General features: G+C 54.9%; 1 protein-coding gene across 1 annotated transcript; it reads left to right on the forward strand.

Moving 5' to 3' along the window:
- Positions 1-13,152: 13,152 nt before the first annotated feature.
- SLC52A3 (solute carrier family 52 member 3) lies at positions 13,153-27,969 on the forward strand. The gene is made up of 5 exons (XM_070589025.1): positions 13,153-13,285; positions 21,914-22,529; positions 23,825-24,330; positions 26,096-26,219; positions 26,776-27,969. Exons 2-5 carry the CDS (start codon positions 21,963-21,965, stop codon positions 26,986-26,988), a joined length of 1,410 nt encoding a protein of 469 aa, XP_070445126.1. The 5' UTR covers positions 13,153-13,285; positions 21,914-21,962; the 3' UTR covers positions 26,989-27,969.
- The last annotated feature ends 7 nt before the right edge of the window (positions 27,970-27,976 follow it).

The following is a 27,976-nucleotide window of genomic DNA, read 5'->3' on the forward strand; positions in this document are numbered from 1 at the left end:
TTTTATACCATTTGGATTTTGTACCTTATGAATGTATTATCTACGTTAAAAAATAAACAACACTTTTAAGGATATTCTATGAGAGAAAAAAATAAAGCAGTGAATTAAAAGACAACTGCGCCCAAGTATGCCCCTCCAAACACTGAGGGTGAGAAGGTCATTGAGATGTCCTTTCTCGAGGGCAATGTAGTCACACTTCTCAAAACAATCTGAGAAACTGTGTGCTGTATCCATAGGCCAGTACTCTGATCTAGCAACTGTACTTTTAGAAATGAACCTTAACTGAATAATGAAGGAGATTCAGAAAAATTTAACAAAATAAGAATATTTACTACAGCACTGCTATTAATAGCAACGAAAAGAAAGGAAACAGTTACAATCTAGTTTCCTGGCCCCAGGGCAATGGGAGTGGTGAATGGGACTGGAAGGGATAACCACACAGCTACCAAAAACGATGCTGTTGCAGAATATTAAGTGATATGAAAAGATTTTTTGATATTGTGTCTCTCAACTCATTAATTTGTTCCAGAAATTTTTTTCTTTTTTTTTTTTGAGGAAGATTAGCCCTGAGCTAACATCTGCTGCCAATCCTCCTCTTTTTGCTGAGGAAGACTGGACCTGAGCTAACATCCATGCCCATCTTCCTCTACTTTATATGTGGGACACCTACCACAGCATGGTGTGCCAAGTGATGCCATGTCTGCACCTAGGATCTGAACCGGTGAACCCCAGGCCACTGAAGCAGAACGTGTGAACTTAACCCTCAGGCCTCAGGGCCTTTGCACATGCCATTCCCTCTGCCTGGGCCTCTCTTACCCCTGACAGTCACACAGGTGCCCCCTCACCTCCTTCCTCACCTCCTTCAAGTCTCTGCTCAAATGTCATCCTCCCAGGGAAACCCTTCATCCTCCCCACCATCATTCACATTTTGCTTCATAGAGCTTCACCGCCTGACACCTCGCAGGTCCCTGTGCTTGTGTCTCGTCTGTCTCCACTGATTGTGAGCTCCCAGAAGGCAGGGTCCACACTTCCCTTGCCACTTTTCCTGAGGTGAGAGAGTCGCAAGGCCCATCACAGTTGCAAAGGCTCCGCGAGCCCCTGGAGCAGAAGCTCCTCTTTCTCTTTGCTGCCTCCACCGTTTCCCAAACATACTGCAGCCTGGGGCCCCGTGTCCTCGCAACACTCACTGAACCGCCCACAGAAGCAGCGAAGACACTGTCTCCAGAGTGCGGGTCCCCAGGACGTGACAAAGAACACTTCCTTCTCTGCCGGTGCCCCCTTTACAGTACAGACTGCCTCCCCCGAGACCAGACCACCCAGACACAGGGCGTCCTCCATGTCCAGCGCCCGCAGCACGAACCTCTCATACCACCTAGTGCGCCAGCCAGCCAAGTTCCACCCGCCAGAGTCGAGCCCAGCTGCCCGTGGTCGTATTCCAGGTCTAAGGACACACCACGCAGGCTCAGCCCCACTGTGAGCCACCCCGTAGTTGCCAGGCTGTGTGACCCTGGGCTAGGCCCCTCCTATTTCTCCATCCACATGATGGAGGGAGGAACACTCACTTTGAGTGGAGTCAGGAAAGCGCCCTGAATACACAGCCCAAGCGAGGGTCTGGGTTTTTGTCCTTAGAAAGGATTTTATTCTAAGCCAGGCAGGATCAGAGCAATGGGGCTGCCAACACCTCGAGGTCATGGGCCCCCTCCCCCTGGACTCCCAGGACGAAGCGTGCAGCCAGGAGACACAGCAAGGGTGGGCCTGGCTCAGAAGGAGCACCCTGCGAGCCAGCCCTGGGGGCCTCCTCTCCCCCCTGCTCTGCGCAGTCCCCCCCCACCCCCCCAACCCCCCCCACCTGCCACCCCCCTCGGCGCCACTGCCTGCAGTGCTCTTCCTGCGCTTTCTTCTGGCTCACTCCACCAGGCCCCGTAGGAGTCACTTCCCTGGAGGCTTTCCTGTCCCCTCCCCGCTGAGCTGGGGGACCCTTTTCCACGATCCTCCATCTCTTGGGTTTCTCCTGTGGTATCAAGTTGTGTTGCACGTGTCCGTTTGCAGGCGCGGTCTCCCCTCACGGGTGACACAGGTGACAGTGAGCACGTTCAGGGTGGGAGGGATTGGCCCGTTCCACCTGCCACACCCCAGGGCCAGCCCAGCGCGCACAACAGGCCCTCGATGGACGCTTGAGAACAGAACTGAGAGAGGGCCCACAGCTCGCCTCCCCTCATCCCCATCCTCCCTGCCTCTCCCTCCCAAGGGGCTTCCAGGAGGTGAGGTGGGGCAGGCTGGGAGCCCTGGATGCGAATGCTGGTTCCACACCCTCCCGGCTGTGTGATCCTGGGAAAGTGGCTCTACCTCTCTGAGCTACGTGTCCTCCACTGCAGACCAGGTATGATAATACTGCTTCACAGGGACGTGAGGTGAATCAAAGGAGGTAATGGGCACGAGCATTCTGCACGGACCTTGTCACGTGGGAAGTGACAACAAACATTATGATTACTATCACTACTGCTGTTATAGTTATTGTTAACACAGCTCAGGGTGAAATTCCCACCTGGTTGCCCTAAAAAGACCCCAGTTTGAACCCATCAGAGTAAAGCCCCATTGGTGGCCAGGTCAGTCCTGTCCCCTTTCTATGGTGTCGGCGGAGGCGGGGGTGGACAGATTCTGTTTTTTTCAACCTCCTGCCCCAGCAAAGGGTGAGAGGGAAGCCAGCGCCCTGCACAGAGACAGGACACCTGGGACCCGCCTGTGCTCCCGCGGCAGCATTCCACCCCCGAGGCAAGTCTCCTGACCTTGCAGGCTGCAGAGTTCTTATCAGACGAATGGCAGCGATGATGGGGCCCAGCCAGCCTCCTGGGCGCGCCCAGGGTGCATCATCTGAGAAGGGGCCTGGGAGCGTGGAGACAGGGCCCCTCCGGGGGCGCTCTTATCACTCAGCTCCCCGCCAGGGCTGAGAGCTCTTCTGTCTCTCGATTGTTCTGAGCCTCAGCTTTCTGTCTGGACAATTAGGAGACTGCAGCTTCCGGTTTGGAGAGAGGACCTGGCCTGCTGCACCTGCCCCCACCGACCACCCCACTGCGCCTCCTCTCGGCTTGTTTCAAGATGTGTTCACTCCTTCAACAGATAGATCTGAGTTCCTGGTTTGCGCCAACCACTAGGAAGAGAGATAGGAAGGCAAGGAGTTACATTCCAGTGACGGAGACGGAACAATAGACCAGTAAGGGAGGCAAGAAGTGAGAAATGTTGTAAATAAAAATGAAGCAGGGGCCAAACAGTGGTGTAGTGGTTAAATCTGTGCACTCTGCTTCCACGGCCCAGTGTTTGCAGGTTCAGATCCAAGGCACGGACCTACACATTGCTCATCAAGCCATGCTGTGGCAGCATTCCACATATAAAATAGATCCCACATATAAAAAGATGGGCACGGATGTTAGCTCGGGGCTAATCTTCCTCAGCAAAAAGAGGAAGACTGGCAACAGATGTTAGCTGAGGGCCAGTCTTCCTCACCAAAAAGTAAATAAATAAAGCACAGTAAGGGAATGGGCATCATGGAAAAAAGGCTGCTTTGTATAGCGTCCTCAGAGAGGCCTCTCCTCTAAGGTGAGACTTGAAGGGTAAGAAAGAGGCAGCCATGTGGAAATCTAGAGGAAGGCTGGCAGCGAAGAGCATGTGCAAAGGTCCTGGGGCAAGAATGAGCTTGGTATATTTGAGCCAAAAGGCCAGTGGCCAGAACGGAGGGACAGGAAGAGACTGATGTTAAATTGCTGAGACTCTGTAGGTCACAAGGAGGAGTTTAGATTATAAAGATAAAAAGCAGCAGTTTAAGGTCAAGACCAGGAATTCTGGGGTCAGCCAGGCAGGATTGGATTGGGCTCCAATCCAAGCTCTGCCACCCACCAGCTGCCCGACTTGGGGAAGTTCCTTAAACTCTGGACTTTCAGTTCCCTCATCTTTAATGGAAGGAGTAGTTTCACTTATGTTGTAAGGTGTTACCTTGAGTCCCCAAGATGATGCCAGCAGAGCCCTCAGCACAGGACCTGGCTCCACAAACATGCGTGATGCTGAGGACGAGGTCACAGATCAGACAGCGCCACCTGGGCTCCTCGGAGATGCCCTCAAATCCTGGCAGAGCCCACACACGCTGCTGCCCCAGAGGCACCAGAATGACTGACCGGGGGCCTCCGCATCTCCTGGGGGTTAGCGACAGGCTGGCGGCCGGGCGAAGCGGGGAGGGAGCGGACGAGCCTGAGGATGGGGCTGGATGTGGTCCGGCGACCCCGTCAGCTCTCTACTCCGGAAGCCTTCAGGCCCAGGAGCTGGGACAAGTTTTGAATCTGAAGATCCCAGAATTCTTTAATACTGGGGTCTCCCAGTCCTCAGAATCCCCTCGATCAAACCCCGAGACACCCCCACACGCGGCTTCTAGACCAAAAGCGAACAGGCCCTTAGGACGTCATCCGCCCCGGGGCAGTCAGGGTGGAAAGAGGGCGGATTGCACACAGTGGGGTGGAACCAAACCCACTGTTTCCCGAAGGAGGAGGAAGGAGGGACGACTATTTTAAATTAGATGCACAAATACATCTCAGGCCGCGCTGGCCCCTGGAACCTTCTCTGAGGGTGGAGTGTTCCTATTTGTCCCCTACAGAAGCCACACGTGGCTGTTGAGACCTTGAAATGTGACCAGGACAACTGAAGAACTGACTTAAATTTTATTGAATCTGAATTAATTTAGATGAGAACAGGCACGCAAGGCTGGCGGCTGTCGCATCAGACGGCCTAGCTCCTTCCTCTTCGGTCCCCGGAGCTGTTTCTGGTTTCCTCAAGGAGAAGGGCTGTGTCTGGCCTGTCTCCTTGGTTAGCTGCTTCCTGTCCTTGCTAATTTTAACAAAGAGAGGGGACCTCGGACTCAGGCTAAACTGGAATTTTTATTTGTTTTTGTTTAAAAATGGGTCTTGTGAAGGTAGATTTAAATACAACAAAATTCACCAACTTCAAGCGTGCCCTTCGATGATTTTTGACAAATGTGTGCAGTCTGTCACCACCACAATCAGGAAATAGTTTCCACCCCCAGAACACTTCCCTCGTGCCCTTTTGCAGTCAATTCCCACCCCCACGCTGGCAACCACTGATCTGTTTTCTTTTCTCTATAGTTTTGCCTTTTCTAGAATATTATATAAATGCGTTTGGCTTCTTTCACTTGAAGCCAGACTAGAATTTAATAGCATTGTTTTATTCCCATCCCATTATTTTTTTCCCAGTATTTTTCTAATTATGGCAAATGATACTGGATTTTCACTTATAGAAGTAGCAGGAGACTTCTTTTTCAATTCAATCTGTCTAAGCAAAGGAGAGTAAATTCACTTTAAAAACATGAAGTCACTAATAGAACAGGTGGGTCATGGATGTGGCAGCAATGACGAAAGTGGGACACAAGCCACTCATCTTTGGAAAAGCCACTCAAGTCCATCTCTGCCTGTGACCCATGGGGAAACCAAGGCCCAGAAAGGGAGGTGACTGGCCTGGATCACCTGGAGCAGGTGGCCGAAGCAGGAGGATGCCGGTGCTCCCTGAGACAGATGGTGGAGGCTGGGAGGACAAGCTGGGCGCCCTGAGGGCTGGGGGCTCGCCCCTCCCCCGCACCCCCCGCACCCCCCACCCCCACTCCCACCCCGCAGAGCTGTCCAAGGTCAGAGGTGGGCCTGACAGATGGGATTTTGCAGGAAAGGGAGTTCTGAGTGAGGGGCCTTTGTCCTCCTAGCGTCCCAACCCCAGATGGCAGGGCCAGGCCGGAGTGGGTCAGGGGGAGTAGAGTCCCTCCTGAACTGGAAGGTCATGGCCTGGAGACAGAATCTTTGTGTAAGCTTAACACCCAAGATCCTCCACCCAAGGGGCTGGCGCAGGCCTTTCCAGCTTTCAACTTGACCCCTCCACTCCACATGCAAATCAGATGCAAATGAGCCGACTGCTGCGGGAGCCCCGCCTCCCTTTCTCTCTGCCTGGGGGCCGGACCTGCCGGCCCAGACACCCACTGACACCTCGAGCCCAGGCCCGCGTGCCAGGCCCATGCTCCGCACACCCTCAGACTCCTCACACTAGGGCTCACCCAGTCCGTCTCTGCCCAGACGCTGGTTCAGACTCTGGCCCACTCCTGTCCTCTCTCCCCCATCCAATCCTCTCTACAGCCCAGAGAGATCTTTTCAAACATAAATCAGTCTTATGAAGCTACAGCAATCAAAACAGTGCGGTACTGGTATAAAAATGATCGGGAGCCCAGAAATAAACCCACGCAGAGATGGTCAACCAATATTTGACGAAGGAGCCAAGAATGCTCAATGAGGAAAGGACAGTCTCTTCAACAAGTGGTGCTGGGAAAACTAGCTATCCACAAGGCAAACCAGGGACAGGCACCCCTATCTCACACCGCTCACCCAGTTAACCGAAAATGGATTAAAAACCTAAAGCTAAGACCTGAAACCATAAAACTCCTAGAAGAAAACATAGGCAAAAATCTCCTTGACGTACGTCTTGGCGCTGACTTTTTGGATATGACACCAAAAGCACAGGTGACAAAAGCAAAAATCAACCAGAAGGGGGACATCACACTAAAAGCTTCTGCACAGCCAAAGAAACAATCAAACAAATAAAAAGGCAACCTACGGAATGGGAGAAAATATTTGCAAAGCCCTTATCTGATAAAGGGTCAACACCCGAAATATACAGGGAACTCATACAACTCAATAGCGAAAAAACAAACACGCCAACAAGAAAATGGGCAGATGACTTGAACAGACACCTTTCCAAAGAAGACATAAAAATGGCCAACAGGTGCACGAAAAGGTGCTCAGCATCGCTGATCATCAGGGAAATGCAAATCAAAACCGCAGGCAGATACCGCCTCACCCCCGTCAGAACGGCTGTCATCAAAAAGGCAAGCGATGAGGACCGCTGGGTGGGTGTTGTTTGTCACAGACGGAGAGCGGGCCTCAGCCTACGTCCACTTCCAGAGAAACCTCCCGTTTATGGCAGAAGATACTTGCTTTCCATTTCATGTATCAAGTTTCCTTTTACAGTAAAACCACTGTCAACCATACAACACATTTTGGGGACAATAGGAGAAGTCAGTTGTGGACTAAATATTAGATATCAGGAAATACGAATATTGTGGAGAGAGTCAGTGGCGCTGTGCTATGCAGGGAACTGGCCTTATTTGTTAGAGACGCAAAAAGCATTTGGGGGTGAAAATTCATGATGTCTATAATTCATATTAAAACACCTCAGAAAGAAGCAGGTGAAGAAAATGTGGAAAATGGTAACATTAATTTGGGCGTTGAGCATATGGTTCACAACGTTATTCTCTATTCTTCTGTGTGTCTAAAATTATTCTAATTCAATCTAAGTCAGTTGATTCAAAGAAAAACATTAGGAGACAATCTTTATGGCAGACCCTGGGTATGGCCAAAACTGTGAACGTGAAATGAGATTGGAGGAAGGCGGGTGAGGTGGGAAGAATTTTCTGGGCTGGGAACACCAGTCCGGTGTGCGGGTCCTGAGCATCCCTTCCCTGTCTGAGGCCCCTACCCCCGGGACGCTTTGATTCTCCCCCCGCAACCCCCGGCACTGGCATCTGGGGCTCTGACCGGCTCCGGGGGCCTGGCCACTGGCTGCCCCGTTTTCCCGGCACAACTGTTCTCAGGTTTGGGGCCAGGCGGGAGGTCCCCAGCTTAGCTGTCCCTGAGTCCCTAGAAGCTGGACCACTCTGCCTGCGTCTGGAGTGGGGAGGGGGCGGAAGGAAACTGTCCCTTCACATCAGCCCTCCCACCCTTGTGGACCTGGGCCTAGGCATCTGTCCTCTCGCTGGTCAGGGAAACTGAGGCCCAGGCCTGACCCAGGTCCCCTGTTTCCAGGGCCTGGGCTTTTCCTAAAGACACACAACCCTACAGAGGGAAGAGGCGAAGAGAAGGCCCAGGGCACAGAAAGGACCAGAAGCGGCCTCTGGCCCCAACGAGTCAGGGTCATGGTCAGAGGGTAGGGGACAGCAGCCCAGAAGGGTGGGGTCTCTGACACAAGGGAGTCAGAGCAGGCTGGGACCCAGCCCCAGCAGGAGAGGAGTCCCCCCTCCTTAGTCATGCCCCCTCCATCCGTGCAGCCTCAGTCTCCCCAGTTCGAGGCGAGGTGTCCCCTCCACTCGTTGCTCAAGAAGGAATCTCGAAGTCACTGTCAGCCCCTCCCTCTCACTCACCCCCAAGTCCAGTCTATTGCCCTTCCTCAAGGTCTCCCCTTTCCTTCAGTCAGTCAACAAATATTTCCTGAGCTCCCTCCATGTGCCAGGCACAAACCAGGCACCAGGGCCTCAGCTGTGAGCAAAACAGACACATGGACAAAACAGCCCCCCCTGGTTGAGCTGATGCTGGTGGAAGACAGACACCAAACAAGATGCCTAAGTGAACACATGACGCTCTACTGAGGGCACAGTGAGGAAAACCAGAGGGGTACAGGGAGGTAGAGAGTGACAGCGACAAGCCTGTTTTAATGAGGCGGTCACCTCTGAGGGGTGAGAGTGAGCAGACACCTGAATAAAGTGAGGGAGGGGCCACAGGGCTACCTGGTAGAGGGAACAGCAAGTGCAAAGGCCCTGAGGCAGGGAACAAGTTTGCCACATGGGAGAACAGCACGGAGGCCAGTGTGGCTGGAGTGCAGAGTGCAAAGAACGTGGGAGGGAAATGTGGTCAGGTGTAGTGGGGGCCAGATCACACCAGGCCTGGTAGGTTCCCATGAGGAGGATTGAGTAGGGCTGGGAGGGTTCAGAGCAGAGGCAGGACAGGCTCTGATTTTGTGTTTCAACAGCATCCCTTGGGCTGAGAATGGGCTGAAGGGGAAGAAGGGCGGGAGTAGGATAGTCAGTGAAGAGACTACTGCTATGGTCCAGGCAGGACATAAAGGAGGCTGGACAGGGGTGGTGGCAGAGGTGGGGTACAGAGTAGTCCGATTCTGGATGTGCTTAGGGATCCCATGCAGAGTGTAGGGGAATAAAGGAGTCGGGAGGGAAGGTAGCAGCTCCATTTTAGAGGCCGTGTTCCTTGCGGTACCCCCAGTGCACGGGGCAGAGTTGATCTGGGTCTGTAGTTGCTCAGAGAGGGAGCAGAGGAAGAAAAGCAGCCCCGCCCCCGGTGCGCCCTGCAGACTGGGGTTTTCTTCTTCAAGCCTGTCCGAAGGCGACCTCTGGTGGCCAATTCTTGGAACCGCAAGTCCTCAGGTTGAGGGCCGTGAGGAGCCAAGAACGGACCCTGGAGGACCCCGGGCTGGATAAAATCAGAGAGCACCCTCTACCCCTCACCCACTTTACAGACGAAGGTACTGAGCCACACCCAGGCTTGAGGTCTCATCTCCATCTCAGTGGCCGCCCCTTCTGGCCTCCCAGCTACTGTTTTCCAGAGCCCGTGCCGCCCTCCTTCACTCCCAGAAAGCATCTCCTGCCTCGGCGGCCATACGTTTCCAGGTCTAGGCACTCCCCACATCTCCGGATTAACCCACACCGTCCCCGCCGAGCTGCTGGGAAGTCTCGACCCTGTCTGCGCCGGAATCCCCGCCACCCTCCACTCCTGGGATACCGCCCCGGGGCCCCGCAGAGGTCTGTCTGGAAGCATCCAGGGCACGCTCCCCCATCTGCGTCCCAATTGGATGGCACCACGATTTCCCCACCTCCGACTCTTGGCATGCCCTGACCTGTCGCTGTTCACACAGGACGGAGCCAAGGAGAGGAAAGGAGGTCCAGAGGTGCTCTGAGCAGAGCAGAGGGGGCTGCCACCTCTCTTGAGCTGCACGTAAGACCTCTACTGATGCAACACAAGATGGCATTTGATCTTTTTTTTCTTCTTCTTCTTCTTTTTTTTTTTTTTGAGTAATTTTAGGTTACACAACTTACAGGATTATAGATTCCTAGAAAATTAGAATATTTCCCTTAAGGCTAAAGTGCTCTCTGATCACTCCCCAACCCCCTTCCCATTCCTGACCCCCTCCACGCATACACAGTTGCAAAGATAACCACTGCTGTCAATTTGAAATTCATTCTTCCAGATTTTTTCCTTGGAGGTATGTGCAGTAAACACACACACACAGCCCTAAAGAATATGTTGCATTTGTTTTTTTTTTTTTTACACAAATGGAGTCACACTGTACATATTTATCCTGGGACTTTTTCTGCACCCTGTTCTGGGCTCTCGAGTTCAATTCACGGACCTGAGACCGCATTCGCTCTGATGGGGGCTGCATCATGCTGCCGGCTCTTAGCGGAGCAAACTAGTCCTTCACCGGCCTGGAGGCACCTCGGGAGCCCCTCTCTCTAAGCCTCTTCTGCCGCGTCTCCCTTTCCCCCCCGCTCCTTCCTGGCACTTGGCCCCCACACACCCTCTGCGAGAAGGTCCGGAGTCGCCGGACAAAGCTTCACCTCCGGAGTTTGCGGTTCCCCGCGCCCCCTGGTGGCCCCTCTGAGTAACTGCAGCGGCGCCTCCGCCCCTAATCCACCTGCCGGCTCAGGAAGCGCCGCCCACCCGCCGCCTAGGTGTGGACCTCCGGCGCCTGCCCCGGGGGCCCGGCCGCGGATTGGCTGATCTCTGTCCGGGAAACTCCGGGAGGACTGGGAGCGCCCTCTGACCTGCCGGCAGAGCCCACAGGTCTGAGAGCGCCGAGGCGTCTCCTCCTGGGAACTCAGGATCCCAGTGCAGCACCCTTGAGGGCATCCGAGGGATCGCTTTTGAGCAGGTTGCAGTTCACTGTTAGGAATTGATTCTAGGTGTTTGGACGCGGGCAAAAACATAAATTGCCAGGGTGTTTGCTGCAGCATTTTTCCTGATGGCCGATGACATGCGCCCAGCCCTGGGGGCGGCTAAATTCCCGTCCTTTGGGACAGTGGAACACCTCTAGGTCCTGCCCTCCCCCCCCCGGCCTGGCACTCCGTCCCCCTCGGAGCGGCTCTGCTGGCTCCCCCCACTCTACAGCCTGGCCCCTTTCGGTCTTATCCCCCTCCAGGTCCCCCTCGCCCTGCTCTCTCTCTTTTTCCTACAGAGCATATCTTCCAACGTACTAAATCGTTTCCTTATTGATTATGTATATCGTTCATCTCGCTCCACTAGAATGTCAGCCCTCCGAGGACAAGGGCTTTGTCTATTTTTGTTTAATTTTATATTCCAGGGACCTTTCACAGTGCCTGGCATACAGCTGGCAGTTAATAAAAGCTTGTTAAATGCATGAAGCCAGTGAAGGAAGGTCTCTGTGTCCGGGATGTAGAAAGATCTCTAAGAGATCTCAAGTGGAAAAAGCAAGCTTCCGACCCACAGGGATGGGCTGCTTCACGGTGTAAAGACTGTGGGTGGGATGTTTTCCTGTAAACCTAAAACTGCTAAATAAATAAATAACAAATAAAGCCTATTAAACAGCAACGAAGGCTATAAAAACATCTGGAGATGACAAGGAAGGAGAGAAGAGTTTGGTTGGGGTTCCCTCATTCGTGTATGCAACAAACATTTATTAAACTTCCGACATGGACTGGGTACGGCAGACACCAGGAAAGGTTTCTCTAGAGGAGGTGTGATTTGAAATTGGCTTTGAAATAGGGGTAGGAATGTACCAGAAAGAGGTGGGGCAGAAAGGGTATTCTAATGCGGGGATCAGTATGGGGATTTTGGCTTCCAGTTGTAAGCAGCAAAGGCGCCTTATAAGAAAGAGCAAGTGATGAAGTTGTCAAGATCTGGGGTCCCGGCTGAGAAAGCGCAGAAAGGCGACGCTTAGGCACATCTCTTCTCTTCGTTCGGTGAGTGATGCGGGAGTCTTTGAAGGTTGATAATAAACATATGTTTTGAAGTTAAAAAATAACATAAGAGGCACCTGTGAGATGGCCCGCGGTGAGGCCACAATGCAGGGATGTGGGTCCCACCTAAGCAGGACTTCCTGTTGGAGGAGGGAGGGGACATGGCTGGGAGTGAGGGGTCTGGGCCAGAAGCCGCCTTCCCGGTGGCGTCCTGGGGCAGGATGAGCTCCAGGCTGCCTCCGGGGTCTCAGGGGCAAATCTGCTCCCTAAGGGTTTGGTATGAACCCTTCCCAGGCCCCTGCCAGCTGAGAGGGGTCCGGGGTCTGTCACCTCTCGGCCCAAGCATTGGCCTGCAGAGTGAGTGCTGATCACGTGAACGAATGTCTCAGAGAACTATGCAAAAAGCAGGCCAGAACTGTTCTCATAGAAGTCACAGGCAGAGGGCCTTTACTAGGCTAGGGGTCAGGCCCCGTGTGGGACATTTTATGCCACGAGGGTGCCAGTTCGAGTCTGGGTTCCAATCCTGACCCTGCACTTACCAGCTATAGCACCTTGAGCAAATCAGTTAACCGCTCTGAGCCTCAGTTTCCCCATCTGTAAAGTAGGGAATAAAAGTATCGCTGTGGGGCTACCGGCCGGTGGCATAGTGGTTAAGTCCACGCCCTCGGCTTCGGTGGCCCAGTGTTTGCAGGTTCAGATCCCAGGTGCAGACCCACAGACCGCTCATCAAGCCACGCCGTGCAGCAGCCCACATATGAAAAAGAGGAAGATTGGCAACAGATGTTAGCTCAGGGCCAATCTTCCTCACACACACAAGAAAAGGTAACACCTGCCTACTGCCTGGGACTATGGGGAGATTCCAACAGACACGAACGATTACAGTTTGTCAGAGCAGTATTTGTCAGTGGGCACCACAGACCAACTGTCCCGAGGCTCTTGGCTTCTCTGGGCCTCCATTTCCTCATCTGTGAAGTGGGGCAAAAGCAGTGTCTCCCCAAAAGCCTGGGGGAAGATGGATGCATTAATACCGCCGCTGTGCCTGGCACAGTCAGCCCGGCGCCCGCGGGCTGTTAGGATTTCTGCCCTCCGAGGAGGGCGCCGTTATCACCCCCACTTTCCGAGGGTCTTGCTTAAGCGCCAGCATTTGAACCAAGAGTTCTGGCCGGATTCCTGTGTGGGAGGGGAGATGGTGGCCCCGGGATGCGGCCAGAGCCAGCTGCGCCGCAGGTCTTCCTCCTGCGGGTGGATCCTCGTAAAATCCGGCTGGCAATGCGCGCTGGATAACGCGAGCGCTTTATCTTTACTGTTGAATCCTCGGGATCATCAGGATTGGACCGGGGGCGGGTTCCAGGCACACAGTAGGCTTTTGGTGACGCGGGGAGCCCCGCCCGCCGTCCCGGCCTTCCCCCTGGGGCGGGGTCGGGCTGAGGCTATCCCGGCTGCGCGGCCCCACCCCTGCAGAGCCGCCGCCAGCAGCTGGAGCAGCAGGTAAGCGGCCGGCCGGGCGGTGAGGGCTCCGCGACGGGCGCGGGGGGCCGGGCGCTGGCAGGGAGCCCGGGCGCGGGGCCGGGCCCAGCGGGGGACCTGTGGCCTTTCCCCTAGTTCCAAGGTGCTGGGTCCGGAGGCCGGAGGGGTAGGAGGGAAGAAGGGCCTCCTCCTGGCTGGCCGGCTGATCAGGTTGCAGTGGGGACGCCCTGAGCCGGCTGGGTGCACCCAGACTCCTCCTCCCCAGGCCAAAAGGCAGCCTCACTGCCCTGTGCCCCTGCATCTCCGCTCCACTGGGACATCCAGATGGCTGCTCCTGCCAGGCGGGACTGGAGCCTCACCCGCCTGGCACTGGGACTGGGGGTTGGGATGGGCAGTGAAGGGAGGGGAACCCAGCCAAGGTCAGCTCCGTGGGAGGCTTGAAGCCCTCCCAGGCCCAGGGAGGGAGGAGGAGGAGGAAGGGAACTCACAGTCCCGCTCTCTCCTTGCTTCCTCCCTGGCAGCCAAGCCCAACAAGGCTGGGCATCCTCAGAGCCTTTGAAGAAACCGAGGCCCAGAGAGGGTGAGCAGCTGGCCTGAGGACACACAGCCAGTGAGCACAGGCCTGGGTGACCAGGGCTGGACAGGGTGTGGGGCAAGCACTGCCTCCTCTCTGGGCCTTGGTTTCCCCATGTCTGTGAGATGGGAGCGTTGAGTCAGGATGAGGTGTGGGGACACTCCGAGCTGGAGCTGGAGTCAGGAGAGGTGGGTGGAGGCCGCTCGACAAACATGGATGTGAGCCTCAAGGGCAGAGGCTGAGCCCACGGGCTTCCAGCAGCCCAGCTGCTCCTCTGCCTCCTGCTGGTCCTTGCCTCAGCTCCTCCTCTTGCCCTGCCTCTGTCTCTTTGCTTCTGCATGTGGCTTTGGTTCTGTCTCTCTGTCTCCTCATCTCTCCCTCTAGGTTTTTTGGTCCTGACCCTCCGTCTCCCTGCCATCCCGCTCCTGCCTGCCTCTGTCCCCACCGTGCTAACCTTACTAGGGCAGGGCCAGGTGACAGCCCCAGGTGGGGGCCTGCAGGACTCACCAAGGACTCTGGGCCAAGTTCTCCAGGAGCCTGGAACTTGGGACAAACATAGACTCAGACCCTTGTCCAGGAGCGGGGTGTGGCCGGTGCCCAGGCTGCCAGCTGGCTCTGCCCGGGACCACCCTGGCCAACTCAAGCTGCATGGCTGAAGCAGGCCGGTGCAGTGGCCCAGCCCTGGACAAACCAGACGGCCACCTGGACCCTGGAAGAGAGGCCAGGGCCCTGCTCTCATGGAGCTTCTCCTCCAAGGGGAGGGGCCAGCCCTCAGCAGACAGACCCAGATAAACGCCCGTAACCAAGCTGGTGCCCAGCAAGCCTGGGAAGGAGTAAAGCCAAGCCGAGAACAGGAGAGAGTGCGGGGTGGAGGCCACCTGGGCTCTGAGGGTCCAGGTGCCCTCGGCCCTTCCTGCCTGGCGGGGAGGAGGTGGCCCCGCTGACGCTGACTGTGCACAGGCCCTGGACTGCTTTCCACTCCCTCCCCATTCCCTCCCAGCTCTTGACCTCTTGATGCAAGAGTCAAGAATGCAAAGGAGAGAGAGCCTTGCCTGGGGCTGTTTGGGCTTATCTCTGGTTTCACCCACCTGTCCCGGGAGCATCTCCAGTGTCTCCTTCAAAACCTTAGGTTTCTGGTCTCCCACAGTTGCTGAAGGGACCCCGGGACGCAGAGATGTCCTAGCGTCTCAGGTGCTCGCAGGCCTGGATCCAACTTCTCCTCTTCCAGCCCACATGCTAGGGAGGCCAAGCATGAGTGGAAAGGGGCCCTGCTCAGCTTGGCCCCAACAGCCCCTTCATCCCCTCCTCACCCTGAGGGCCCGACTCAGGCTGGTTGAAAGGGCTGAGTCCACAGTCAGGCCAAGTCTGGGCTCTACTCTCAGCTGCCAGAGGACCAGCTGTGTGACCTCGGGCAAATTACTTTCCCTCTCTGAGCCTCAGCCTTCTCGTCTGTAAAATGGAGCTCATCCTCATGCCTACGGCAGGATTGGAGTTTGATGGATCGTGTGTGTAAAGTACTTAGCGTGGGTTCTAGAAAGATAAGCAGCCAGTAAATGGTGGTTATTGACTCAGTTGTTGATACTATTGTTATATTTTTGCCTGGATTAGTATACCAGCTTCCTAGCGGGTTAATGGGGTTAACAGGTTTCACTCCAGCTCTCACCCTGGTCCCACATTATGCTCCTTAAAACAGCCAGCACGGCTCTGTCAAAGACTAAATTAGAGCTGGCCCCGCTGCCTCCCAGCAGTGGGCGTTTGGACTCAGATAAGACATCCAGACTCTTGCCTACAGGGCCCCACATGACCTGCTGCAGCCACACTGGCCTCCTGGCTGTTCTTCCAACATGAAACCTGTTTCTGGGACACACCAGGGGAGGGCCCACCCCAGGGCCTTTGCACTTGCTGTTGCCCCCGGACTCTGCTTCCCCCACTCCCCCACCGTGGCTCGCTTGCACCCTTCCCTCAGGCTCTCTCTGACAACCCCATTTACAGTTGTGGCCACCCTGCCCAACTCCCAGCTGTGTTTTCCTCCACAGCCCTTGTCACTGGCTGACTTGCTCTATACATCTGTTTCTATTTTGCTCACTGACTGCTCTCCACACTTTCCCGGGAGCAGAGCTGGTCATCCTGCACAGAGTTAAGTGCCCAATAAACGCTCAGGGCATGTTGGGGATGTTTTTTTAGATGCATACCTCTCTTTTCTACTTTTTCTCCAGTGACCTTGCTGTTGTGGTTCATTCGTTTAACTGGTGTTTACTGCACGCTCGCTGTGGCAGGAGGAAGCAGGGCAGGGAGCTGTAAACGAGCTGGTCATGCTGGGCCACGCCAGGGTTGTGACTGTTTTCCAGATAAGGGAGCCGAGACTCGCAGAGCTGAATTACAGCCTGTGGGGCTCCATCAGAAGCCCGAGAGCCCGGCTCTGGGGGGACCCAGGCTGGCATGGAGGGCACCCATTGCACAGCAGGCTGGCACAAGCTCCTTCGCCACCCCATCTGCCCTCCTGTCCCCACCAGGCCCTGCTGCAGCCGTCCTGGCCCCGGCTCCTTCCTCCCCCAGCGCCTGTGCAGAAGCTCTTCCCTCTGCCCATACATTTGGGTATTTTTATATTTTTAATTTGAAAAATATTTAAGCATTCGATCCAGTGGGAATTCATTTTGGGGGGAGAGTAAGAAGTAAGAAAGAGATCCAGCTTTGTTTGTTTTTCCCGAATTACTACTCAGTAACAAGTCTTGTTTCCTACCTGGTTCGGTGCAGGAAAACTACGTATTTGTAAATGTGTAACTGGCCACGTTGCTGAACTCTCTCATTAGTTTAATAGCTTTTCAGATGATAAAGGCAACCATCTTATGCGAATTGGCCTCCTTCCTTTAATGATTTACTTATTCCTCTTTATTAGGCGTATCATTATCGCCTCCTCCATTTCCTCTGCTAAGGCTGCTAAGTGAGCCAGTGCCGCACCCCTGGCTGTGCTCCCGTCGGCGCCCGAGCTTTGGGGGAATGGCCTTGGTAACGTAACCAGTCACTGCCGTTGAGGCTGCACGACGGGTTACAGTATTTACCAGTGTGAAAAGAGGCTGCGTCTCAGTCGATACTTTTAGCATCAAATTCCGTATCAAGAGCTCTTTGCTTCTCTCCGTCTCTCCCTCTCTCTGCATTTCTCTGGAAAGCCTTTGCCTCAAGTTTATCCCTCACATTTTGGTTTCTCTTTAAGATGCGTCTCAACAACTAATTTTGTTTGCTTTTGGTTTTCGATCGAATCCTAGTTGGGGCACTATCTGAGTTTCTGAGTCGGGGCGTTAATAGTAAAGGTGCTAAATATACCTGATAGTTTTTGTTACTGTAATTGGTCAGTATATAACTTTGAATATGTATCTCTGTACATTTAGCCAGTGTTTTGCTGGATATAAAATAAGAGTGGCTTAAACAAGATAGAACTTTATTGACAACTTAAAGAACATTAAACAAAGTAGTTCAGTGGCAGGCAGAACAGGGCTGGTATGGCGGCTCTGTGCCACGTAGTCCCAAGGAAGTCTAGTCTCTGTCCAGTCCCCACACCATCCACCATAGTGCAAAATGGCTGCTGGAGTTCTCGCCATCACGTGCAAGTTCCAGACAGCAGGATGGAGGAAGAGCGGAAGGACACACTCCCTTATCTTTAAGGAAGCTTCTCAAAGTCCCTCAAAACCTCATTGGCCTGGGCTTGATCGGATGGCCATGCCCAGCTGCAAGGGAGGCTGGGAAACGTAGCCCTTTAGCTCGGTGGCCATTTGTCCGCCCAAAACTCTGGCCTCTCTAACAACTAAAGAAGAGGGGAAGAGTGGCTCCTGGGAAGCAGCTGGCAGCCTCAGCCTTGGAAAGCATACGATGCTCTCCCTTTGTTTCCTTCCATATCGTTTCACTAGTCAGAGGCGGCACGCTGCCTGAGTTGACCCGGGCAGTTTTTTCCGGTGGGATTCTGCCCACTTTATACCAGGTTCTGGTCTCAGGTGGGAGCAGGCAGCTGAGAAGCTGCACCGACCTCCTGGCTTTTGAAAAAGGTTCTCTCCGTCCTCCGCTCCATCCGTCCTCCAGGGAGGGACTGCCCCTGTTTTGCAGCCATCACTTTGGCCAAGGGAGGGGGGAAGCCCCGCCTTCCCGTCCAGGCCCAGCCGCCTCCCCCTCCTCTCCATCGCCATCTCGCCATCTCCGCTTCTGCCTTGGCTGTGACTGCGCCCGGGGCCTGCAGCCCACTGCCCTCGTCTTCACTCCTCTCTCTGGGGACAGCGCCATGGCTGTCCTGCTTGCATCCCTCACAGCCCTGGGCACAAAGTCGGCGCTTCTTCCTTGTGGATCGATTGGGAGGAAGTGATGACAGGATTTTGGCGTCAGGAATTATTTGTGTGTGGTATCCAGAAGTGCGTCAGGGTAACTACACGTTTTCAAATGCAACCAAAATGTTTGCTGAAACAGTCATCATGACGGTTCACGTTTATTGAGCTCTTACTGCGTGTCAGGCACCAGGCTAGCATTTTGCAAGTCCGTGGTCCTTACGGTCCTGAGGTTGGTCCCGGAGCCTCCTCATTCTGCAGGAGAGGAACTGGGCGCAAATATGCTCAGCTCGGAAGGGGTGAAGCTGGGATTTGAACCCAGACATCCAGCTCCAGATGCTACCACGGGAGAGACTAGTAAGGTGCCTGGAGGGACAGAGGCCCAAGACTGGATTCCAGCCCCTACTCTACCCCCAGTAATGAGGAATCCTGGGCAAGCCACATCTCCCTCTCGGAATTGAGGGCTGGCCTTGATCAGGGGTTGTCGCAGTGCCTGTGGGCCTGGGGGGCCCAGGCAGGGACCCTAAGTTAGAGGAGGCCAGAGCGCGTGTTGCCGTGCGGGCCTGGAGGTCTGGTGTGGTCTTCCACAGTATTCCCAGGAAACCAGACAGCCCAAGTCATGTATGCCACCTCCTGACCTGTGGATTTCAGTAACTGTTTAAAACACGCAGCCAACCAAATTAGCACGTCTGCTGCCTGTCTGTGGCCAGTGAGTTACCAATTTACAAATCCTAAGTGAGGTCATCTGAAAAGGCCCTTCGGCCTTCAAAATGCCAGATTCCACAGCAGCCCTCTGCCCTCCCAGAGCTTCGTCTCCCGGAAACGTGTCTACATACATCCAGATGTGCACGCCAGGAAACCTGCGGTGGAGGGACCCGGGCCCAGGGCAGGGCGGCTGGAGGTGTCCCGGGGACGCAGTCCTGCAGAAAGCTGGCTGCAGACAGGAGCGGGTGGTGACCCAGGCCAGGAGCGCAGCACGGACGAAGGCGGGAGCCACAGGGCCTGCGCGGGGGCCTGGAGCCTCTCCCCGCCCGCTCCAGGGGTCCTCTCAGGCCCCAGATCCAGGCTGTCCCGGGCTGTAGTCAGGCCAGCTCGACAAGTGAGAGAAGGGAGCTTGAGGGCCTCGCCTCGGCCTGCCGGCTGGAAGGTGAGGGAGCAGCCGGAGAGCAGGTCAGACTGCTTTCTGCTCCAGCTGCTCCCAGAGAGGAAGGGCCGGGGCCCTGGGATGGGCGGGTCGGATTCCTTTGGTGGAAAAAAGAGGAAGAGAGGCCGGGACTTGAGAGAATATTCTGTGTGTGGGCGCCTGGGCCAGGGCCACTGGGGTGTCGGGAGTTCCCTGGGTGAGGTGTCCCCACAAGGGATGCTCCGGCATGTTCTAGAAGAAGAGAGGCAGGAGCGAGGCAGTACTCCCTCTACCTAGATTTTGTTCATTTGTGAATGTGTCAGTTAAAGACTGTGTGAACTGAGTGGAACTGAGGGGTCAGAGGTCACCATGGGCGGGGTGGGGGGGTCCGGGAGCCAGGTGCCCCAGGGACCTGCTCCATGTCCCCTACACAGCTTCAGGGGAGTCCCTCCACCCCACCCCACCCCGCTTCCCTCTGTAAAGAGGTAATTGGCCCAGTCGACATTTCTCTCCAAAATGGTGCATGTGACCACCAGTGATTTCATGTGGCACCTCATGGGGAATTATTCTCTTCCTTTTTAAATTTTAATAGTCATGTGTTAATTTTCACATGAATTAGAAAAAAAAAACTATGTCACCAAACCTGGCATTGCCCCATAGTGATAATAGCTAACCCTTAGTGCTTACTGTGTGCCAGGCGCAGTTAGAGACAGCATAAACTCACTTGCATCTCGGCATCTCCTTGATACTGTCGACGAAAATAATCCATAACCAATCTATAAATGAAAATTTGGGTGAGTTTATTCTGAGCCAAAATGTGAGGACCACAGCCCGGGGACTTCCTTCCCCAAGGAAGGAAGGGCACCAAAGAAGTGGGGTGTACAGAGTGGTTATATACCCTAAAGAGGATGTTTCATATGTGATTGAAATGTCCCTTTTACAATAGTCATGAGACTGCTCTGTCGGCACAGCGATTGACGGACACAGCAAGTAGTAGGTCAGCTGTCTCGGTGGACACAGCAGGGTGGCAGATCTGTGGTCTTGAGCTGAGTGGTCACAGGTGAGCACAGCAATCAGTTCCTAGCCTGGGGAGACATGTTTATCCTTAAGGAAATGCCAGCATGGGGGAAGTTGCATCTTTATCTTATGGGCCTTTGTTCTTGTCTTTGGGACATAGCAAATGCTTAAGCAGACATACAATGCATGCTCAACGGCCATGTCAGACCCTTTTGGAAAACCAAAGCCAGGCTGAACTAGGTTTATTCCAAAGGGCTTCCTCATATACTCCAATATATCCTATTGCTTGCCATTTCTATTTGTCAATACCATCGTTGCTCTGTGTTCACAGATGAGGAAAATGAGGCACAGAGAGGCAAAGGCACTCGCCTAAGGTCACCCAGCTAGAAGGCAGCAGAGCCTCACCCCCAGCCTCTCTCGTATTTTTGCTCAGACTGAGGGTGGGTGGAAGGCAATGTCAGCACGGTGGCGTGACACAGGTCATTGGGAAGGTGGTCAACACATGGCAGAATGTTCCGGAGGGCTAGCAAGAGGTGGTCTCTTGGAACCTGTCCAGCTAGGCAGTTCTCTAATTTCAGGAGAAAAATGCCAGATTGGAATTTTATATCAGGGGACCATATTTTTGTAATAGGTAGTATGTTCACATGGTTCACAAACCAAAACTATATAAAAACGTCTACATAACGGGGCACAGACACCCGGCAGTTCCTGTGTGTCCTTCCAGAGCTGCTTTGTGCAAATAGAAGCAAAGAGAACACATCCTCCCCCCACCCCACCGTGTCCAGACGGCAGCACACTGCCCGCCCACCTAGATTCTGGTCGCTTACCAACAGCCTCAAGGACCTGACCCTCCCAGCCAGTGGCCTCTCCTGCATCCTAGGTCCTTTAACAGGAGCAATTCCAACAGCTAGACATCCCTTCCGGCAGCCCCTCCTCTACTGATAGCCATTTGGGTCATTTCCCAAATTTTGCTCTTACCAACATAGGCCATAAGGAATAAACACCTCACACATACATCATTTTGTCCAGGGCAGGCAACCTTTGGCTTTGGGACCATCTCATGGTGACAAATGGCACCTTGGAGTGGTGTTAATTGACATTTCTCATGCTGAATGAAGGTGATCATCTCTTCATATGTTTAAGGCTTATTTGTACTTTTTTCTCTGAACTGTTCATATCCTTTGCCCACTTCTCTATTGGGTCTTTTTGTTCTTAATTTCTAAAAACTCTTTATATATTAGGGAGATGAGCCCTTTGTCTGTGATTGACATTGCAGATATTTTCCCCCGGGTTGTCTTCTGTCTTTTGATCCTACTCTTGGTACTGTTTGCAGAAAGTGTTTTGTTTGTTTATTTGTTTGCTTTTGTGTGTTTCCATATTTATGCAGTTGAATGTATCAAATTTTTCTTTTGTGGTCTCTGGACTTACGAGTCATGGTTAAGAAGGCCTTCCCCATTGGAAGGTTAGTTATAAAGGAATTTGTCCATGTTTTCTGCTAATAAAAAGCCAACTTGTCCATGGGGAGGGGAAAGATAAGAGAAAACTCTGGACCTAGAAGCACCGTCTTTTGTTAGACGGTGAACCTGACCTTGCTCACCTGATATTTTTCTCTATCAACCCCACTGCAGGCTGGTCTGGGGAGGCAGCAGCCTCCTCCAGCTCAGGGCAGACGTCAGCATGGCCCTCCTGACACACCTGCTGGTCTGCACCTTCGCGATGGGCTCCTGGGTGGCCATCAACGGGCTCTGGGTAGAGCTGCCCCTGCTGGTGATGGAGCTGCCCGAGGGCTGGTTCCTGCCCTCCTACCTGACGCTGGTCATCCAGCTGGCCAACATCGGCCCCCTCCTGGTCACCCTGCTCCATCGCTTCCGGCCCGGCTGCCTTTCCGACGTGCCTGTCATTTTCACCTTGCTGGGTGTGGGCACCGTCACCTGCCTCCTCTTCGCCTTCCTCTGGAATGTCACCTCCTTGCTGCAGGGCAAGAGCTACAGTATCATCTTCCTCGTCCTCACCTTATTCCTGGCCCTGGTGGACTGCACCTCCTCCGTCACCTTCCTGCCCTTCATGAGCCGGCTGCCCACCCGCTATGTCACCACCTTCTTTGTGGGCGAAGGACTCAGCGGGCTCCTGCCTGCCCTGCTGGCCCTTGCCCAGGGCTCGGGTCTCACCACCTGCTCCAACGTCACTGACTCATCTGGCACCACCCCGCACCCTGTGACCACCAGGGGGACCAACACCACACAGGTACCTGGCCTCCCCCAAATGCACGGCTGTGCTCCAGGCTGGGTCACAAGCAAGGTCATGCAGACTGCTAGTTTCCTAGATGTCGGTAGACCAGTGCTCCTGACCTGGCCCCATTTTAGGTCTCCTGGCAGTGCTACCAAAACACGCCCGTGGGCCCCCCACGTATCCAGTTACACAAACCCGCTGGGGGTGGGGCTTCTCTGAAGTCCGGGGGGTCAGGTGTGTTTTGGGGTCTGGAGTTTCAGATTTTAGAACACGCCTGCCCCAGCCTGTGACAGTGCTGATGACTCAGCCATCCAGCACAGGGACACCGCTGCCCGAAACCCCGGGGGACGTGCACGCCCCACCGGTAGGTTAGGGCCATAAACAAACTCATGTTGGGTCAAGTGTTGCTGCCAACTGAATCATGAGAAAATTCTGACTCTCAGAGCTTTTCAGATTTCAGAATTGCAGATGAGGGATTATGAACTTGTATTTATTAAAAATTCCCTAGGTGACACTCACGACAGCCAGGGCTGGGAATAACAGACTTTAGACATTGCTTCAATACCTTGTGCTGGTAAAACAACAAACTTTTTTTCCACTGGATGTTGGACCATTTACGTACATCTGGTGTCCCCTAAACCACAGCGGACAGCAGGGGTTGCCAACTAGGAGCCCCGGGCCGCCGTGGCCTGCAAGCATTTTTTTTTTAAGTATTTGAATTAGTTGATGATATTTAATTTTTCTGAAATTTCACATATATAAATCTAGATGTATGGCATCTTTTGAAAAGAGATCTGGCCACACCGGGCCATCTCACCACAGGGCGACATTGGGTGGGACTGGGAAACAGGACCCCTTGGGGGGGATTCTCCCCCTGGGTGGTCTCCAGCCAGCCCCTCCTCTGAACACACTGTGGCTGCCAGCCCTGGAGGGCAGTAGAGTGGGAAATGGTGTAGCTTCTGAGTCAGAAAGAACCGGGGGGACTGGCTGCGCGTTCTCCCAGTGACCCGCAATAAGATGAGCTGGCCAGACACCCCCATTCCCTCTAAAACCAGGGATGATGGTCTCCCCTGCACAGGGCTGTTAGCAGGAGCAGCGATCTGATGCCTGCAAAGTGCTGGGCCTGGCGAGCAATCAGTCAGCGCGAGCAATTATCACCATAACCCTAGCAGTTATGTGTCTATTATTCATCACTTATTAATAACCCATGATATTTATTACTTATTATATATCATCTTTATTAACGTTGTTGTTACCCATGTACCAGCATCACCCAGGGATCCGACTGACCCTTGTTTTGTCTTCCGCAGGGAGATAACAGCATTTTGATGTCCACCCTCCCCGGGACAGCACCCTCCGTGGCCCACCTGGAAACCCGCTACCTCCCCGCCCACTTCTCGCCTTTGGTCTACTTCCTCCTGCTCTCCTTCATGATGGCCTGCTGCTTCATCGCGTTCTTTTTCCTCCAGCGTCAACCCCGGCCCTGGAAATCCTCCACAGAGGATCTCCTCTCCTCCCAGGTCATCCTCCACTCCATCCGGCTGCGGGAAGAGCAGGAGCCGGGCCCCCCAGGCCTGGCCGACAGCAGCAGGGGCCAGGGGCATCTGGAGGAGAAAACGGCCCCCCTCCACCTGGCGCACCTGGCCTTCATCTACATCCTGGTGGCCTTTGTGAACGCGCTCACCAACGGCGTGCTACCCTCCGTGCAGACCTACTCCTGCCTGTCCTACGGGCCCGTTGCCTACCACCTGTCGGCCACTCTCAGCTCCATGGCCAACCCCCTCGCCTGCTTCCTCTCCATGTTCCTGCCTAACAGGTCCACCCCCGTCGAGCCCCGGGAAACCCTGGCTGGGGGCACACTTCCTTTCAGAACCCAGAATTCCACACCCCGCTGATCAGGCTCTACGTGTAGTGGTTGAGAATATGGTTTCTGAGGCTTGACTGCCTGGCTTCAAATCCTGGCTCTGCCACTTACCAGCTGTGTGATATCGCACCAGCCACTCCACCTCTCTGTGCCTCCGGGATACCCATCTGAAAAATGGGATAAAAATAGTTCTACTTCCTACGGTTTCTGGGAGCCTGAGATGAGCTACTATTGTAAAGATTTTAGAGTGATGCCGCGTGCAAGGCAGGTCCAGTGGAAGTGCTGACCAGCGCTGCCCTTGGCCATGAGGAGGAGCCAGCACACAGGAACCGGGGCTCCCGTTTACAAATGGAAACTTGAGTCTCAGAGAAAGGGCTTCCCCCCGTCTAATTCCCAGGATTTCAGGCCTTCCCTCCAGCCACCAGCCCACGCTGGCTCCCCTAAGCTGCAGTTCTAGAGGAGTGGCTGGGCAAACGGATGAAATGCAGACTGAGCCAGCCTAGGTTGGGACCTGGGATTTCAAACTTTAATAAACAAGCCAAGTGGTTCTGATCCAGGGGCCTTGGGCCCCGGTAGGAGAAACACCTACCTTGGAGTCATGAAACTTTAGGTCCCACGGCCTCCCCTCCACCCCTCTGCCCTGCCTGTCCTCACCAGCCTCTCACACCTGCTCACACCCACCTCCCCCGGCCCTGCCCACCCCCACCTGCTCACACCCACCTCCCCCAGCCCAGGAAGAAGGGAGAATGAGGAGAGTTAGACAGAAAATGTCAGTTTGCCAGAAAGCTGAATTTTCTCCCTTGGGGCTTAAACACTGTGGAAGAAGGATGGAGATTTCTGGGGAAGCAGGACCAGAGGCTCCAGACCTGTAGAATCCAAGATGCCCAGAATGTCAGGAATACAGCCCCTGCGAGTCACAGAATCCAAGAATCTCGGAGCAAAAAGAGTCCTTAGAGGCCAGGGCAGACCCTCCGCTCTCACCCGGGGGCGCAGACCAGTCTGGGTGTCCTAGAGTTTTGACAGAGAGACCCCAGGGACAAAGACCTCACATGAAGGATGGTGTCCTCCATTGTCAGACCCAGGGCCAAATGGAAGGCCGCCGGTAGAGTGCATCTGAGCCAGCCACAAGGGCCCCTCAATCATGCAGACCTCACGTTGTAGACAGGGTGGCCGAGGCCAGCGGGCGAAGGGTCAGCCAAGGTCGCACAGCACAGCCTGCAGTGCCAGTCCCGGACCAAAGCCACTTGCTCGTCAGCCAGCTTCCGGGCTGAGGTTGGGAGTGTTATAGGAGGAAGTGGCAGCAGATGAGATCCCAGGTGGCACCCACAGCCAGGGCCAGGCCCTGCTCACTCTGCTCCCACAGGTTCCTGGAGCCCCACAAGACTCATTTCGCAGGGGAGGAAACTGAGGCTCAGGGGCCAGTCTCGCAGCTTAAACGGTGGAGCTGGGATTTGAACCAGGTCCATGTAGCACCAGAATCCATTCTCTTCCTCCTGCTGAGATGCTGGGCTCTGCCATTCATGCTCAGGGTGACTTAGGCCAGCTTTGCCTCTCGAGAGCCTCACTGACCCACTTGGGCCAGGTGGCCTGGAAGATTCCACATGGGTCTAACCTCTAACCCTGGAGATGCTGACCATTCCATGGCCTCCGGGAGGTGGGTAGGGGGCAGAAGTCAAGCTTCCCACCTCCTCCACTGATCTCCCGCACTCTGCCCTAGGTCTCTGCTATTCCTGGGGGTCCTCTCAGTGCTCGGGACTGGATTTGGGGCCTACAACATGGCCATGGCCGTGATGAGCCCCTGCCCCCTCTTGTGGGACCACTGGGGTGGAGAAGTCCTCATCGTAAGTATCTGGCCTGTGCAGCCGCTCCCCATCCCGCCCCCCACCCAGCCAAGGCCTGGGGAGACCTCGGGTGCAGCCCTTTCTGTTGACCAAATCGTTGTGGTTGCTTGCTCAGGAAGCCCCAGGGAGGGGTAGGTTGGGGACGGGGGGAGGGTACCTCTCATTTGAAAGGGGAGGCTTAGGACGCTGAGGTAGCTGGTCCAAGGTGACAGTCCAGCCTCTCCCCTGAAGGCCACACTCTTCCCACCATGTGTACATCACCAGTGGCCTTCTCTCAGATGCCCCTGCCTTGCTCATGGGGGACAGAGAAGCCACTGGGTTTTCCTTTGCCCGCGTGGGGGTCAACTCATGGGGCCCCTTTAGCCCTGCAGGGTCACTCCCCAAAGGCTCTCCTTGAACTTAGAGGTTATTCCAGGGGGTTCCCTTAACCCTGTTAGGTCACCCCGCGAGCGCCCTTCGCCCCAGGCGCTCCCCCCCCCCCCCGGCCCCCAACGCCGCCCCCCCCCCTCCCGCGAAGCTGCCTTCACTCTGCATCCCGCCCGCCCCATCCCCGCAGGTGGCCTCGTGGGTGCTGTTCGCCGGCTGCTTCAGCTACGTGAAGGTGATGCTGGGCATGATCCTGCGCGACCGCAGCCGCAGCGCTCTCCTGTGGTGCGGGGCGGCGGTGCAGCTGGGCTCGCTGCTCGGCGCGCTGCTCATGTTTCCGCTGGTCAACGTGCTGCGGCTCTTCTCGTCGGGGGACTCCTGCAGCCTGGAGTGCTCCACCTAGGCCAGCGGCAGGGCCGTGGTGCCTCCCAGGGCCCCGCCCCGAGTCCGAACCCTGGAGACTGGGATCCAGAGAGGCAAGGCGCGTGCTCAAGGTCACAGGGCAAGCGGTGGGGATCAGGCAGGCAGAGCCTGAGTACTAGAATCATCCACACAGACTCCCCGTAGGAACGGCTCGGGATGCCACAGGCCTCCCACGGGACCCTGAAATGCAAAGCACAGCCCTGCCCCAACTCTGTGGCACAGCGCCTGGGGTTCCACCATTTCAGAACTTTCCTCCACTCTTGAGAGAACCCTGACTTGCAGGAGACAGCTGGAGGCAGGCTCAAGGGTGTTAGAAGGCGACGGCTGCGAGGGTGAACTGGCCCTTACAAGCTGTGTGACCTTGGAGAAGTCACTTGATTTCTCTGTGCCTCTGTTTCCTCATTCATGAAACAGGTCTTAATAAATAGCACCTACCTCATAGGTTTAGCACAGGGCAAAAGGGAGAAGCGCCCAGCATGTAGCCAGCCCTCCTGGGCCTTTTCCTGATGGCCCCTCCCCACCAACAGTTATAACAAAAGTGCTGATCAGCACAGCCCAGAAGTGGCGGAGGGGTTGAGCGATGACCTTCGCCCCATGTCCCTTTTCCACTGTCCTCACGGGGGAGCTTCTAGAGGACAGATGGCTAATGGTGGAACCTGGGCATCTTGGCCTCCCGATTCCCAGTTGGGAGGGACACTGTACCCAGACACCCCTTCCCGCCACTTCTCCTGGCTCTTGAAGACCTGCTCCTTGCAGAGTAAGTGACCTCCTGGGAAGCAGAGAGAGATGACTGGGGGAGGGGCCACACCAAGCCTCTGAAAGTGGGTCCCCTCCCCCCTCGCCAAGGCTGAGAACCGGATTCTGCGGACCCTCCCTCTCAACTGGAGGGAGGGGGACGAGCCACATGATGGTTACTTTGTTTTCACTTTTTTTAAATAAACATTCCTTGCTTGTGCACTAAGATCCGC

The sequence above is a fragment of the Equus przewalskii genome, chromosome 21 (genome assembly GCF_037783145.1).
Source record: "Equus przewalskii isolate Varuska chromosome 21, EquPr2, whole genome shotgun sequence".
Lineage (NCBI taxonomy): Eukaryota > Metazoa > Chordata > Mammalia > Perissodactyla > Equidae > Equus > Equus przewalskii.

Coding starts and splice junctions, on each gene's coding strand:
- SLC52A3 (XM_070589025.1), top strand. CDS start 21,963: ATGGCCCTCCTGACACACCTGCTGGTCTGCACCTTCGCGATGGGCTCC. Junction 24,331..26,095: donor TCCATGTTCCTGCCTAACAG/GTCCACCCCCGT, acceptor ACTCTGCCCTAG/GTCTCTGCTATTCCTGGGGG. Junction 26,220..26,775: donor GGGGTGGAGAAGTCCTCATC/GTAAGTATCTGG, acceptor CCATCCCCGCAG/GTGGCCTCGTGGGTGCTGTT.